Source organism: Hippopotamus amphibius, chromosome 7 (assembly GCF_030028045.1).
Source record: "Hippopotamus amphibius kiboko isolate mHipAmp2 chromosome 7, mHipAmp2.hap2, whole genome shotgun sequence".
Classification (NCBI taxonomy): domain Eukaryota; kingdom Metazoa; phylum Chordata; class Mammalia; order Artiodactyla; family Hippopotamidae; genus Hippopotamus; species Hippopotamus amphibius.
In genome coordinates, this window is record NC_080192.1 from 70,774,062 (window position 1) to 70,790,661 (window position 16,600).

The 16,600-nt window shown below is 48.5% G+C and overlaps 1 protein-coding gene across 1 annotated transcript; it reads right to left on the reverse strand.

Moving 5' to 3' along the window:
- Nucleotides 1–2,720: 2,720 nt before the first annotated feature.
- Nucleotides 2,721–8,486, reverse strand: FABP1 (fatty acid binding protein 1). Its single transcript, XM_057742639.1, has 4 exons — nucleotides 8,336–8,486; nucleotides 6,503–6,675; nucleotides 4,928–5,020; nucleotides 2,721–2,836 (listed from the first exon to the last, which is right to left on the reverse strand). Exons 1-4 carry the CDS (start codon nucleotides 8,400–8,402, stop codon nucleotides 2,786–2,788), a joined length of 384 nt encoding a protein of 127 aa, XP_057598622.1. The 5' UTR covers nucleotides 8,403–8,486; the 3' UTR covers nucleotides 2,721–2,785.
- Nucleotides 8,487–16,600: the final 8,114 nt, after the last annotated feature.

The following is a 16,600-nucleotide window of genomic DNA, read 5'->3' on the forward strand; positions in this document are numbered from 1 at the left end:
TTATATCTCTACCAACTGATGGGAGAAACATTCATCACATCCTTGCAAACACCGGATGTGGTCAATCTTTTTACATTTTACCAGTTTGATTTGTAAAATGATATCTCATACACCTCCCCCGTGATTACAGTGAGACTAAGCATATTTCATATTGTGTATTCCCTGTAAGTGTCCTCAACCTACTTTTCCATTGACTTGCTAGTCTTCATATTGATTTGGGGGAGGTTTTTATATTCTGTCTATTAGCCTCTGTTATGTAAGCCACAAATATTTTCTCCTACATTATTGCTTTTTTTGGGAAACTGTGTTTACAGTGTCTTTTTTCATATAAAATTTAAAATTTGTAAGGTGGTAAAATGAATTATTTTTTCCCTTCATGGGTGCTATATCTTGTTTAAGACGGTCTTCTATACCTCAAATTATTTATCTATCATCATATCTATTTCTAACATTTCACATTTATTCACTTAACTCTTCAGTTCCTCTGGGATTTCTTTTTGACTAGTATATCGTAGTCTCCTATTGGCTGTATTTTCCCCCCTATCTCCCAACTCTGAGTTCTTCCTGAAGCTCTGAGGTGCTTTCCTTAAGTCTGCGCAAGTTCCTGAAATAATTGTCTCCTATTTTTCCCCCAAGATCCTGTTGCACATGGAAGAAGGAGGGCTAACATATGGGGAAAACTATAGAGCAAGGAAGGAAGGACTTCATCTGATAGACAGCTGCAGATAAAAAGCCAGAGAGAGGGAAAGAGTACTTTCACCTGTGCAATTTGGGAAGCCTTCTTGGAGGAGGTGGCACTTAACTTATGAGAGGAATGAGAGGTTGTTAGCTTGATTAGAGAGTATATTATAGGAAAAGTGTAAAGCTGGATAAGGTGGAACAAACCATGATAGAACAACGGTTGGTAACCTACGGTCCATGAGTCATGGCTGCCACGTGTGGTTTTTTTTTTTTTTTGGCCACGCTGTGCGGCATGCAGGATCTTAGCTCCCCAACCAGGGATTGAACCCACACCCCGCGCAGTGAAAGCATGGAGTCTTAACCACTGGATCTCCAAGGAAGTCCCCACCTGTTTCTATATGGTGTGTGAGCTAAGAATGGTTTTCCATGTTTAAATGGTTGAAAAAAAATCAAGAGAAGAATAACAATTTATGACATAGGCAAATGATATGAAATCCAAATTTCATTGTCCATAAAGTTTCACAGGAACACAGCCACATCACCTGTTTGGGTATTGTCTGTGGCTGCTTCAGCTCTACTGCAGCAGAATTAGGGGGTTGTGGCAGAGACCAGACGGCCTATAAAACTGAAAACATTTACCTTCTAGCATTTTACAGAATAAGTTTCCTGACCCCCCCTTTTAGCAACTTGCATACAGGTTGAGAAGTTTGACTCTTATGTGTAAGACAATGAACAAGGGCACATGATGATCTGTGCCGTTTTTAGGGAAGATGATTGTTTGTGGGGTGGAGGTCTGCAGTTAAGAGAGAAAGGCAGGGAGATGCCATAGTGGCCTGTGAAACAATGCAAGCAACAAGTAACGGGGTTTCAACTCCAGAAGAAGGAAGAGGAAGTGGGAAAAGTGACAGATTCATTTGTTCCTTAAAGCATCTTTGTTGATAGCTTTCTGTGGTCTGGGCAATGTTCTCAGAGCTGAAAGATATGAGGTAGAAATGCTCGAGCTTGGCAGCTCTTTGTGTATGGGAAATGAGCTCTGCATTCATCTGCAAGGATACCATAACCTAGTACCACAGACTGAGTAGCCCAAACAACAGATGTGTATTAGCTCAGAGTTCTGGAGGCCGGAAGTCTAAGATCAAGGTGGACAAGGCTATGCTCCCTCTGCAGGAGGTAGGCAAGGACTGGTCCAGGTCTCCCTGCTAGCTTCTGCTAGTTCCTCGGCTTGTGGTTGTATAGCTCCCATCTCCACGTGGCATGCTCCCTGTGTGCGTGTCTCTGTGTCCATAAATTTCTCCTTTTTATAAGGACGCCGGCCATATGCACTAGGGACCACCCTACTCCAGTCTGACCTCAGTTTAACGTAACTAATTACATCCGCAATGACTATGTCTGAATAAGGTCATAATCGGAGGTATTGAGGGTTAGGGCTTCAACATGTGAGTTTTGGGGATATTCAGCTCAATCCATAACAGCTACCAGAGCCTTGTACAAGGTGCCGTTTGCAGAAATCCCTCTTCTGCCATATTCTACCTCATATCTATTCCCACCGCATGGAGGGAATTTCTACCTGAGCTTCCTCTGTCTACTTCTGGCACTTTTTGCTAAGCTTCTCCCTCAACCCTCCTCTAAGGGGGAGAATTGTCCATTGGTTGGGTCAGTGCCTGATCTCTGTAAAGTTCGTGTCCCCTGGTGTGTGGGGCTCCAGTGGGCGCAGCTCCCCCTTGCCTGCCCAGCGATCTTGCTCTCTCTGTCCCCATACAAGCAACCCAGCACACCCCACACCCTCTTGCTTCAGCTCTCTGCCAGGTGGCTGACGAGGACACGTCATTCCAGGGCTGTGCTACAGATCCAGCCACATCATGTGTTCCTTATAGGGTCACCTGAGTGGGGAGCCTGGGGTCAGCTTTCAGGGTGAAAATCAGACCTGACCCAGCAGGATGGAACATGCAGATTCTCAAGATTTACGAAAAGAGAGGTGATCAGTGTCCAATAACCCCATCAATGAAAAGCCATCAAGAGGAAAAGGCACTTTTTTTTTTTTAAAACAAAGTTCACTTTATTACATTAATTGTATATAGTAAAAGAACATGAAATGCAGACTTGTCTAAACTCTCTTGCTGATTCTCTTGTAGACAATGTCGCCCAGTGTCATGGTCTGAAAGCCAGAAAAGAAATCATGAAACATTCATCTGATGTTGAACGGTAAATGATAATTAAGCCCCCAGGATGCTAACATATGCAGTAACTCAAAGACTCCTCTGTTTTCTGTAGGACGAGAAGAAGGGTTGGCAATCTTTTCTAAAATCCCATGCCACATCTTTGTTGCTTTACTTCCTCACGTGGAGAGTGATCCCGCCTTTCACTGAATTCCTTTCTACCTCAATGGATGTTAGAGCAAGACCATCCAAACCAGTCCCATCCGATCCAATTTCTCAAAGTTTCACTGAGCACCTACTATGAGCCATAGACATGTTGAGCACCTAGGACACTGGGGCACCCAGCCTGGAACATAGTAGGTAGTGCATAATTTCCCTCCCAAAGCTGTGAAGCATATAAAAACATTAGATTCATTGGATGCATAAGTATTTGAGTTTTTGAGGGTTGCCCCTTTCTCCCCCATCCCCTCCCTCCTGCTGGTTCTCTTGAACAAGACTGTGGCAATGGTGTAGAATAATGTCATCGGGGTGAAAAAGGAGTCCCTTAGCTTCAGCAGCCATGGGAATGGAATGGAAAGATCTAGGTTCAAACCCTGGTTCTACAGCTCATTAGCTGGATGACCTTGGACAGGTCAACCTGTCTATTAAGTACTTCATCCTGCCCATCTCACAGGAGACAGGAGGATTAGAGGTGATGGGCAGATCAAAGACACTGGCCAGGACTGAGTCCAGGCAGAGTCCAGGAAGCTTATCTCCTGCTGCCCTGCAGCTGCCGCCCTCCTCTGCTGTGAATGTGCTGGGGACCACGTGTTTCATGGTTGACCCTCGCTCCCTCCCTAGCTGAGGGATTTCTCCTCTTGAACAGGGTGACAACAGACCCCTTGAGCAGTGTTATGCCTTCTGTGATTTCCCCAGATTCAACCTGGGAGCAAGGAAGAGCCGTGGGGGACATAATTGCAGGAGAAACAATGTACTGTTCACCCCCATGTTGGGGACAGGACGTGGCCAACAGCCAGGCACCGAGGACAATGCAGCACACACAACTGGAATTCCAGCTTCATAAACTGCCATGAAATTGCCAAGAATATGGTTCTCCTTATTAATGCCAAAAGGGCAAAGGCATTCACTGAGTGCCCCGGGCCTGCAGGGCAGAGGGAGGTCTCTGTGCTCATTGGTTAGTGAGGCAGAATGGAAGGCTTATGGCTCATAATTACTGCAACACCATAAAATAAAAAAAGCAATGAAACAGCCCAACTTTTTGGCCAAACCAAGCCTTCCTTGAGTGTGGGTGCTGCGTCCATGGGAAGAGTTGCTCCATGAATAGAGAACCACGGGAGGGAATGAATGGATTTCCATCCTCTACCCTGTGAGTGAGTCTTGTGTCTACATCCCAGTGGAGACTAGGAAGGTTGGCCTGTGCTGGTGGCTTTGCACGGCGCTGTGTCTCCTACCAAGCTTCTCTCTTATCCCACCCTTATCTGGGTGTTGGGAAAGGAGGGGGAGAGGAGATGGGGGATGGCAATGAGGAGGGAAGGAAGTGGAGGAGGTAGGAGTTGACACTGACTAGGAAAGTGGTGATGGAGGGACAGCCTGAAGGAACTGGGAGGGATGGGGAAGCACCAGCCGGGGCCACCACCAGCACTTGGGGGGCTTTTGGTGAATTAGAAAAGGGTGCCCCTTCTTTAAGACTTTGTACTTCTCTGTTGGAAAACTGCCCTGATACAATGCACTGGCTTTATCAGAACAAGATGCTTTATTGGCATCCTTTGCCAGATGGTAAGAAATGTGCAAATCTCCCCCGTCTACAATGGGAGTGGCTTCTCCTAGGGTGAACAGCAGGCCTGTGAGACAGACCCGGCTCAGAGGAACCCTAGCTCTGCCATTTCCTGGCTCTTTGCTTGCCTCCGTTTCCCCATTTAAAAAATTCAGTGTTGGCGGGAAGATTCGAGAGAATGAATGGAAGCTGCCTGGGGCACAGGGGAGGCTCAGGAAATGGCCAAGAGATTGACCACAGGCAGTGGTCACTGCACCTCATGTCTCCCCCCCCCCCGACCCCACCCCAAGCAGCCAAAGCTCAGAGGCCAACTCACGCTGATGACGGTATCGCCGTTGAATTCAGTCACAGACTTGATGCCTTTGAGAGTTGTCACCAGTTTATTCTCACCTTCCAGCTGAACCACGGCCTGCAGGGGACAGAAGAAATGGCCTGTGAGGACCGGTCTGGGAGGGAGGAAGGCTCTTGCCAAGGAGGTTGGCTCCCCTGCATAGATCTCTGCTTACAGCAGCCAAACCCCATTCCCGGGCTCTGAACAGAAGTGAGGTGCATTTAAGAACGAAAGAAAATGGCAGGGCTTCCTGTGTCAGACTTTTCGTTTAGGGAATGTGATCTAGGAACTAGCGTAGGACCGCTACGTGGTCTCAAATCAAACACTAAAATAAAATCGAGTCAAGTTGCAATTCTCCAAGCTAATGGAGGGAGGGAGATAGCAAAACACAAAATCCTAGCCAGTTGGGAGGACACATATTCTTGCTTTGTATTATTTTATATTATTCCTTCTAGCACCTTCGTCTTTCCTCTGTGGTCTCCTTTTCATGCATCCAGGAAGAGGTAACAGAAACCCAGCAGGGAGCAGAAGACACTGGTCAAGGTTACAATTTGTCTCCAAAATGGACAATTGGAAAAGGCCCCATGACAGCCTGCTCCTTATAGTGGGCATGTAAGAGAATATATCATAAATTCTCCTAAAATTTATCATAGATTTCCTGACCTGTAACATTATATCAGGAGAAGCAGAAATCAAGAGACAGCAGAAGAAGTGAAAAAAAAAAAAAAAAAAAAGACCAGCAATTGAGCTGAGGCCAATGCACGAAGTTGCCTGGGGTTGGGGGGTGTTGGGGGAGAGGAGTGAAGATGGCTGCTCAGTGGTATTGCTGATGCTGGTCTTGGTGGGCGGGGCTTCAGAGGGAGGAAGGGAGGCCCTTTGTGGGGCGCGCCCCTGCCTGCATCTTCCTGCCACCGCCTTCCCACCACTCACACATCCTACACCTGCTCTCATCACCCATCTTCGCCTCAGCCCAGCAGAGGGGATGCTGCCCTGCCTACTGCCTTTGCTCTGGGAAGGTGACTGTGTCCATTTCACAGATGAGGTAGCAGAGGCCAGGGGCTCATTGACCAACCTGCAAGGCTTGGTCTAAGGCCTGCCTGGGGCCTTGGTTCTCTGCTGTCACCAGCACCTCCTCCAGGAAGCCTCTTCCCATGTCTGCCAGCTCTGGGTTCAGCAAAGGTATTTCCTTTGGCTCAAGGATGACCTCAGGGCTCTGTTAGGGATTTTGCAGACTCCCACTTGCCCACTGCTGGGCCCGGGAGAATCCGAGTCTTAGACTCCGGCTCTGGGCCTGGTTCCCCCCTCCGCCCTCCATATGGGAGAGCTCGGATTCTTGGGCCAGAACTCTACCAGATGGTCCCAGGCAACTGGGAGCTTCCCTAAGAGCTTCTTCCTGAAGAGTCCTCTTTGTTTCTCTGCCTCTCACCCCAGGCAGTGGGTTTAGAAATAGCGTATCAGCGGTGGGAGTTGTGTGGTGGGAGTCTTGAGGGAGGAAGACCAGGGCCAGGCTCCAGGGAAAGTTCTGGAAGCAGAGGGTGGCTCAAGGAGAGCACCTCCTACCTTAACCTTCTCCCCAGTCATGAACTCCATCTCACACTCCTCCCCCAAGGTGAACTCGTTCTGGATCACTTTGGAGCCGGCGGTGATGGTGAACTTGAAGTGGTTCCCGTTGTGCACGATTTCTGACATTCCCTTGATGTCCTTCCCCTTCTGGATGAGGTCATCGGGCATACCTGGTGGAAAGTGTTGGAGGTTTAGAGGCAGGCAGGGGTGGGGGCTGCAAGGTCACAAGAGAAACTCTGTGGCGTGGAGGGGGTTGGGAGGTGCTGTGTCTTCCGGGAGGCCTCGGCGCTTCCTGGAGTCCTGTGAGCAATGTGGCTTTGACCTCTGAAAGGGAAGGTTAGTGGCCTGACCTCGTGCACCTGCTATTTTGCCTGTTGGTTGATTAAAAAACACAGTCCTCTGTCCCGAAGAAGCTTTCTCTGCTGAGCACCTGGTTCTTACTCGCTCTCCCTCCTCACTCGTCCTCCTTTAAAGCCTGAGACTTTACTCTTTGTATGTAAACACTTTGTCTTCCACACTCAGGGTGACCATCCAGCTCATCTCCCAAGCCAGGTCCCTCCTGGGAGTGAAAGGAGAGCTCTTAACAATTATGCCAGGACAACAGGCACACACCAGGACCTGCCTGGTAAACCTATGCCCCCATCCCTACCTCCACCTCTGCCATCAAAGCTCTTGAGGAAGATGGACCAGGAGTCCCTCGCCCGGAGACAGAGCTTTACGAGTATCAGAGCATGTCTGTGTTGTTATACGAATTGAGGTTCATGGAAATCAGGTGCATTGACAGTGGTGGGAAGGGTCCTGTTGCCCAGGTGAGGGATGCAGGGCACAGAGAGGTGGTGTGAAGATCCCAGCTCTCTGCCGCCCCAAAGGGCCCCTTCTCTCTGCCTTTGCTGTCTTCCTCACTCTCTCCCTCTCAGCACCCTTCCTTGTCCTGCTGCCCCTTTGCTCCCTCCCCCTGGAGCACATTCCCCTCCCCCAAGCCCCCAGGGGACACCTGCTCATCCTTCAAGGCTCAGCCAAGCATTGGCTTTGCTCCCACCAAGCCTTCCCTTGACCCCCTCCCGCGATCACCACATCCTCCTGTAAGTGACCTGGTGGGGTGGCGGGAAGGGATTTAAAATGGGGTCTCTGGGAACCAGTGCTGGCTCCAAATCCCAGCTCGGTTTGGGATTACTTCCTGTGTGACCCCGGTTGGGAATATTTGACCTTTCAAGGCCTCAATTGCCTCACCTGTAAAATGGGGAAAATAATAGTACCCAACTCAGAGTTTTTTGGTGAGGAGCCGACGGGATGTTGCCTATCTAAGGCTTAGCACAGGGCCTGGCACTGAGTCAGCACTCAGGACACGTTAGGAGATACACAGTTGCATTTATTTCTTCTCTTTTTCTCCCTCTAAATTGTGACCTTGGTAAAGCAACTATACTTCAATAAAAGTTAATTAAAAAAATTGCACCCTAGGAAATGTGACTCTTTGTTAGCTGTCTCCGTGGTATCTGCCCGGCATAGCACTCAGCTCAGCCTGCAGTTGGCCTTGAATCAAAGTCATTAGAAGAATGAATGAGTGAACGAACACGGTCACACGATAAGGTACCAGCAGAGGTAGCTTCAGTCCAGATCAGACCCTAGTTCAGTGCTCTTTCCACTGGCCTAAGGCGTAGCCTCGTCCAGGGCGGAATAGCACGTGCTGGGAAAGTAACACGCACAACAGGACCCCTGGTCTGTGTAAAGCTTGAACCGCTCCTCCCATCCGGACATCAAGAGCCTGACTGGCCACCACCTGCAGGGCCAGCCCCTCATGGCCACGACCCCCAGCCTTGGCCCAGCACTCACCAACTGCCTTCATGAAGGCCTCAAAGTTTTCATGGCTCTGCACTTGGTACTTGCCGGAGAAGTTCATGGCGATGAAGCTTCCTTCACAGCTGACCCGACAGCTCTGCTAGCAGGGCTGCCAGTGTGGGCTGATTTATAGGGGGCTCCTGCCTCTTCGAATGCAGGCCATAGGTCAGCTGCGGTCGACTCCTTTATGGCCAAGTTCAAACATTAACTCCTGAGAGCAATGGTCAATGATAAGATAAACAGGATGGGCACAGCAGTGGTGAGTTCCAATTAAGCAACACTGGTGAGTGGCAATCAGGTGCAAAGCCCTGCGGCCCTGCAGCCTTTAAGGCACTGCTCGCCCATGAAATGTGTGTGTGTATGCGTGTGGATACACACCTATACACACATACGTGTGTGTGCATGTGAATATGTATATATACATATATACGCATAGATGTGTATGTGTGGATCTAGATCTAGACACTCAGAAGAATACCAAAGAGTGCCTTTGGTCTCAAAACCTCACCTTAGTTACATAACCTTATGATCTCCCCATCTTTATCATCACACTAAATATTTCAAAAATTTATTTAAAAAAAATTTTTAAGCTGCATTAGGTCTTTGTTGTCACACATGGGCTTTCTCTAGTTGTGGCAAGTGGGGGCTACTCTTTGTTGCGGTGCACGGGCTTCTCGTTGTGGTGGCTTCTCTTGTTGCGGAGCACAGGCTCTAAGTGTGTAGGCTTCAGTAGTTAGGGCGCATGGGCTTAGTTGCTCCACGGCATGTGGGATCTTCCCGGACCAGGGATCAGAACCCACGTCCCTTGCATTGGCAGGTGGATTCTTAACCACTACGCCACCAGGGAAGTCTCCATCACACTAAATTTTTACAAAGTTGTCATCAGTTCCTAGAGCTGCTTTGTATTCTGGGAATTCCTTGTAGACTCCTCCACAGTCCAAATCAGTCTCCTTTTGGAAGCGTGAAAGGTAGCTTTAAACCAGGTATGCAGAAATTCAGATGCATTTAATTAGGCAGAGACAAGATAGGGGAAGGAAGAAGGCAGGACCTGCTGGACCAGCTGAACCCATCGGGGTGCCCACGCCTCTGTGTTGGCTTTCATGGGGCTCCCTCTGCCCTTCTTTTGCCCCCCCCCACCCCGCACCCCTGGTCACCTCCTCTGTGAATCCTCTGGGCCCAGAGAGCACGTTGCAAATACCTATATTCTCATTCCTATTGGGGTTATTTCTCTATGTATTCTTTTCCATTGTACTTCTTCCTTGGTAGTCCCAGTACTGGCATGTAGTCATTAATTAACGGCTCAGTTGATGATAAGTCAGCAAATAAAATCTATCAGCAGATAATGAAGCCACAGTGTTTCTCGTTAAACAAAAACGAGAGATATAGAGTAGTAAGATTGGTACGCTCCTTCAAACCACTGAATCATTGGGGCTGGGCAGCCAGGAGATTAGTGCGCATGCGTGTGTGTGTGTGTGTGTGTGTGTGTGTGTGTGTGTGTGTATCTAACAGGGGTACACTTGGCTGAGAATCCATGTAGGAGGATGTGAAGGGGGCTGGCACCGTCCACCTCAGCTCTGAGATCCAGTTACTGTCTTCCCATCCCTATCCGTTCTCTCTCCCTCCTCTGCAATCCTGCTCTGCCAGTCCAGCCTGAGTCTGAGATTCAGGCAGAGTTCTCTCTGTTTGCTGGACAGGTATCCTGTCTGGTCCTACCTGCAGCGCAGTCGCCAAGGTTCTCCCTTCCTCTCCTGCCAAATTGGCAGCTCCCCGCTCTGCACTCTGGAACTTGCTGGGCTGCTGGGGCATCTGCTCTGGAAGCCCAGAAGCCCTCAGATTCTGATCGTGCATGAGGCGGGGACACGTGAGTAGCCGAGGACCCATGACAGGGGACACTGATGCCCCAGAGTGAGACGAATACGGTGCGTCAGCCCGTGGTAGAGGTGCATTCCATTAGCTTCATTCCTCTCACAATACTCTCCAAAACTTTCAGAACTTAGACTTATTGCTCCAGCAAAAAAGCCCATGTGCTCAATGCCAGAGTCCATCGCCGGCACTCTTGACAGATGTGTGCCGTTCGCATACACCCCGCCACGGAGAGATCACTAGCTTCCGATCACTACCTTCCGAGCAAGCAGAGGGCAGTGGTTGACCTCCCGTCCTGACACCAGGAAAGCTTTCCCTCTAAGTGCAGAGGCGGGCTCTGTGCCACCTCCCTCTGACAGTGCCCAGAACACACAGTGCTTTCCAGGCCGCAGGCCAGGACTGTCCCTGGAGAACGTGAAGCAGCCTTGTGTGCTGAGAACACATAGCCATTTTTAGTCACCACAAATGCACTGGCACCTGGACGGCAGTGGGAAAAGTGGCTCAGAGATGAGGGGCACAGTCTCCTTGTCTTGTTCTGAACTTTATCGGGTCCCTTTTAATGTGTCTCAGTGTCCTGAGGGTCTCCTCTGGGGGGGACAATGATTTTTTTATTTTTGTATATGTAAGGTAGTGAAAAATCCATTATCTTCAGAACTGGCATCAGAATTCCTCTCAGAGAGGAAACTCGTGTGTGTGTGTGTGTGTGTGTGTGTGTGTATGTGTGTGTGTGTGTGTATGTAAGAGAGAGAGAGAGAAAATGACCAGATAAGCTGCTTGGGAGAGAGGGTGAGAGAGCCTGGGATCTGTGTGCAGCAAGGCTGAGGCGATAAGGAAGCGGAGCTGCGCTGAGAAGGAGACTGAGAGAGAGAGAGACTGGTTGCATCTTCTCTCTCCTTCCTGGATGATGGGGGAGGAGAGAGAGCAGCACAGCAGGCAGAAAGGAGAGGGGCCAGCGCGAGGGTGTGGGGTGACAGCTCACTAAGGCACGCCCAGTGGCAGGAACGCTAAGAGGGCTGGTGTTGAACTTGTAGCTGTTCATTTGCTGCCAAGTGAATCCCCATCAATTTTTCTTTAATTCTCTCCCTGATGACCTCCATGCTTCAGTAAAGCATAATTCATGAATGGCAGATGTACAAGTGGAAGATGAGGGGCTGAATTTCATTTCTGGGTTGATGTGATGAAGCCAAGACAGTACCCTGAGAGCAGCACCAGGAAGCTCATTGGCCAAGGGGTACATTTCCCCCAGGGACCCCAGGAAATCTTAGGTTGGGCTTCAGAGGAATTCAAGCCCATTTTTTTGTATAAATAAATTTATTTATTTACTTATTTTTGGCTGCGTTGGGTCTTCGTTGCTGCACATGGGCTTTCTCTAGTTGTGGCAAGCAGGGACTACTCTTTGTTGTGGTGCGCAGGCTTCTCATTGCAGTGGCTTCTCTTGTTGCGGAGCATGGGCTCTAGGTGCACAGGCTTCAGTAGCTGTGGCTCGCTGACTCTAGAGTGTAGGCTCAGTAGTTGCGGCGCACGGGCTTAGTGGCTCCAAGGCATGTGGGATCTTCCCGGGTCAGGGATTGAACCCGTGTATCCTGCATTGGCAGGCGGATTCTTAACGACTGTACCACCAGAGAAGTTCTCAAGCTAATTTTGTCCAAATCCCAGAGTACCATCCAATCCCTGCTGGCATCTGGGTTCCGTAGGCTGATACCCACAGGCTAGTAGCTGGTGTGTGTCTGTCTAATGACTGTGCGGTGGTTGAGTCTTGGGCTAAACTCAAGTTATACCTGAGACACACCCCCCTGCCGCCTGGCCATCAAGCCCTCTATTTGGGAGGACTTACTGGCAGTGCCCTGGACACACCATGCTTTCTCATACAGCCACTGCCTGCCCAACACCCCTCCTCAGATAAAGGGATACCTGGCAATAATTTCCACATCCAGACCCTCTCACCTTGACCATGGATGTCAAATGACACACCCCACAGTGCTGTTCAATGGGGTCTAAGGTGGAGAGGGTCATGGACCATCATAAAAGTTTCTCCATAAGGCGGGACAGCACCAATCCCAGAGGCGTCTCAGGAAGCCTGGTTCCTTTTCTGGTGTCTGAGGAAGAGCAGCACCCGTGAACCCATTCCCTGCAGAACCTTCTGCCTGCCCTGTGCTTTCTGCCTCCCTGTCTAGGCAGCACCCAGCATGACCAACCCAGAAGCTGGTCGAGGGGCTGGCACAGCTGCTGGAGACCTGACAGCTCCCACAGCAAAGGCACAGCCTGGCAGGTGGAGGGGCAGGTGGATGCAGCTGACATACACAAGGCGAGGACTTCCTCCCTCCCCCAGATCTGAGACATGGATATTCTTAGGCAGCCCCCAATGACCTCCTCTTGGCTAGATTTTGTGTGTGTGTGTGTGTGTGTGTGTGTGTGTGTGGGAGAGAGAGAGAGAGAGCGCGAGGGTCTTGAAGCCACAGAGATTAGTGGCCATTTCAAAATTTAACACTTGTAGGTACTTTTCCATAAAATTAAAAAAGGGTAATGACATCTTCTGCCCACAAGCTAAGTAAACACAAGAAGAGATAAGCCTAATTGCAATGACAAAGTTCAGGTGGCTTTCAAGAAAAAAAGACTCCTACTTCTTGGGCCCAGCTTCTGATTTTTGTCCACTCAGAGACTCCAGCCCCCTCCAAGCCCCACCAGACATCCGCTCTCCTCACTTTCCCTACTCAGATGAGCAAACGGGGAGGCATGGGAGGGGTGACAGCCTCTTGGTGGCCAGGATATGACTGCCATTCATTTGAGGCCAGGCACCTCTGCACTTGGATCTGATCCCAGGATGTCTGCAGTGCCAGTCTGTCCATTTCCTGGGTGTTTCAGGAGATGCCTTGTGAGCCATACTTCGTTAGAGGCAGGGTTGCAGGAGGTGAAGGATTTAAGTCTGGGTCCAGCTCTTCTCGCTAACAGATGCGTGACCCTGGACAAATCACTCACTGTGCCTCCACTCCATTTATCTCTTAAATGGTCCTGACATTCTCTGCCTTGTGAAAGCACCATGTCTACCCAAGTCCTTCAGGAATGTGAAGTCAGAGGGCATAAGAGCACTTTGCATCTGCTTCTGCCAGCTGTCCAGAGGTATATCCATCTCAGGGCCAACTTTTTAAAAAAAATATTTATTTATTTATTTATTTATTTATTTATTTATTTATTGGCTGCATTGGGTCTTCGTTGCTGCTCATGGGCTTTCTCTAGTTGTGGTTCATGGCCTTCTCAGTGTGGTGGCTTCTCTTGTTGCAGAGCACAGGCTCTAGGCACGTGGGCTTCAGTAGTTGCAGCGCGTGGACTCAGTCGTGGCTCTCAGGCTCTAGAGCACAGGCTCAGTAGTTGTGGCACACAGGCTTAGTTGCTCTGTGGCATGTGGGATCTTCCCGGACCCAGGGCTTGAAGCCGCATCCCCTGCATTGTCAGGTGGATTCTTAACCTCTGAGCCACCAGGGAAGCCCTCAGGGCCAACTTTTATGTTTATCTTCTGACTTGAGGATAAGCTTCCTTCCCACCTCCCTGGGCAGGTGGGTAATGTCTCCAGGTGCCCCAGACTCGCTGCTTACTGTCTGACTTTCAGTTCCTATGGTGCTCCTGGCATCTGGGGAATTCTCTTTCTTTCTTGTGACCTCAGCTGTACATCGGAAATGCTGTTACGGTTCAAGCCGCACATTCGACATGTCCTGACAGAGGAGTTTGCATCAGCTTTGTTGGCTGTGTCATTGGTCCTACAAGTCTTATGTTTTTATTATGTGCTGTTTCTAACCCTTTGGGTGGGATTTCAGGATGTTACATCCTTCGACCAAAACTTTTAAAAGACGTTCTTAAGCCTTGCTTATTATATGCCTATTCTGTCTCTTCAATCACTGTAAATCTCTTAAAGAATCCCCTCCTGTATAACAACTGTCCAGTACCTAGAATGGGATCTGCCTTAAAACTACTCAACATTCTTGGCCTTTCAGAGGTCTGCCTGCTTGAAGAAGCCATGGGGGGACAAAAGGACAAAGATGCCAAATGAAAATTGTGGGTGGTGGTTTGCCCTGGAAGAAGAATCACACTTGCACAGACTATACTGAAAAATGTATTCAACAAAATCTCCCTTTACACAATAACTTTTAGGAATATCCCTATTGTGTAAAGTGAGACCTTCCTGTGATTCACTTTGGGCCCGCAGTGAGCTCTCCCTTACCGTGACACAGTAGAGTAGAAAATCCTGTGGATTACGTGGCTGGTGGCGGCACTAACTAGAGGGCTGTCGGAATCAAGGAAGAACTCAGAACTTATCTGCAAGGCTCCTGTGTTGGCTATAAAAGCTAATATTGTTTGCTTGTCCCGTGTCCTGTGTCCTTACGTCCCTTGCCCTCTGAGGGTTGGAAGCTTCCAGTTGGCTTCCAGGTCACCCTGGCACCTCAAAGAGAAATCTCTCCCAAGGAACCCTTGGCCAACTTGCCACCTCCATCCTGCAGCCCTGCATTCTCTCTGCCTTAGAGCCGTGAATCATCAACCCTTTAGAGCTAGAATAGTCACTCCGCTGACATCCCTCGAGGCTCAGCTCCACAGTCCCTCTCCCTATAGCCCTCCTGGGGGCTCTGCTCCTCCCAGTCGACATCCCCAGTGGTGATTACTATTCGATTCCATGAATTCTATTACCTTAACAACAATAAAATGCAGCTTCCACTAACTGACTACTAAGTAGGTGCTTTCTCTGTGGATGGACCTAGAGAGTGTCATATAGAGTGAAGTCAGTCAGAAGGAGAAAAACCAATATTGTATATTAATGCATATATGTGGAATCTAGGAAAACGGTACAGATGAAGCTATTTTCAAAGCAGAAATAGAGATACAGATGTAAGGAACAAACGTATGGACGCCAAGAGGGGAAAGGGAGGGTGGGGATGAATTGGGAGATTGGGATTGAGGTATATACACTACTATGTATAAAATAGGTAACTAATGAGGACCTGCTGTATAGCACAGGGAACTCTACTCAATGCTCTGTGGTGACCTAAATGGGAAGGACATCCAAAAAAGAGGGGATATATGTGTATGTATAACTGATTCACTTTGCTGTACAGTAGAAACTAACACAACATCGTAAAACAACTACACCCCAATAAAAAAAAATGAAAACTCTTACTGAATTCTCAAAATAATGCTCTAGGGTAAGCATTATCATCCCCATTTTTCAGGTGAGAAAACTAAGGTAATAAGAGGTTAGTAATAGCTACCCAAATAGGAAGTTGCCAAATAGGAGCATGAATCCTAAGCTTGCTGGACTCCAAAGCTTATGGTTTTGACTTTTATTATTTCCATGTTATAATTTTTAAAGCTACATCTTGGTTACTCTCTTGAAAATTCTTCTAAACCAGAGCTTAGCATTGCACTTTCCATGGAGCACGGGTCTAGAAAATATTGACCAGACAATAGTCCAGGTGCCATTGACCTCTTGAGTCATTGCTGATTGCGTTACTGTTGGTTTAGAAATGTCCTATTACTCTAGACCAAATAACCAGATAGTCCACCTGCTTGAATAGAGATCTCGAAGAAATGAAAGGTCCTGAGGTGGCTGCTGAGCCCTTGTTCAGTAGAGGTGCCATGCAAAGCATGTTTTATTGCATTCTAATTCTTTAAAGCTGGATCTGCTGTTCTTCCTATATTGGATTTACTGGAATATCCCATTTGGGCCACTGTGTAAGCACTCACCTTGTGCTTCATGGTGACTGCATGCACCGTTCTGTTCCCTCCTTCAGGTGGCCTTTCCGCAGCCTCAGATCCCACCGAAGCCACAGGCATCAGATAATTCATCCACTTCTTGACTATTCACTCAACAAACAATACTCTGACCTACTATGTGTAGTTCCTGCAGGGTTCATATTTTGAATCTACAAAAGAATTCACTGTCTAGGAGGAAGCATGAACAGTGTCAGAGCTGCCTTTTGAACAGGATGAAGTTTAAATAGTACTTCAAAAATGTAGGGAATGACTGAATTAAAAGTAAGAGGGATTTTCTGATCAGACAAGGAATCAAGATAGTTTTGTGCATAGAGAGCAAAGCCTGCAAAGGTGTGAGAAACTATGCTGTTGCTGAAGAAAAGTGTGTGGTTCAGGGAGGAAGGATAGAGAGGAGGGTGAGAGCGTCCGTGTAGGGGAACAGGAGGTGGGGGCTGGAGAGGGAGGCTACAACCAGTTGGTGTTGGGGAAGCTGGACTATATTCTCCAGACTATCATTTCCCAGAATGGGGTATATATCAGACAAGAGATGATTTTACATAGGTTATAGGTGGACAATTTAAATACTAATAAATTTACACTTAGTCTAGGGACTTCCCTGTTGGTCCAGTGGTTAAGACTCCACACTCCCAACGCAGGGGG

Bases quoted from the DNA above. Each gene is read 5' to 3' on its own strand.
- FABP1 (XM_057742639.1), bottom strand. From the start codon at position 8,402: ATGAACTTCTCCGGCAAGTACCAAGTGCAGAGCCATGAAAACTTTGAG. The intron at 5,021-6,502 runs GTAGGAGGTGCT...TGTCCCCTGCAG, and splicing joins TGACTGGGGAGAAGGTTAAG to GCCGTGGTTCAGCTGGAAGG. The intron at 2,837-4,927 runs GTGAGTTGGCCT...TCTGGCTTTCAG, and splicing joins ACGGCGATACCGTCATCAGC to ACCATGACACTGGGCGACAT.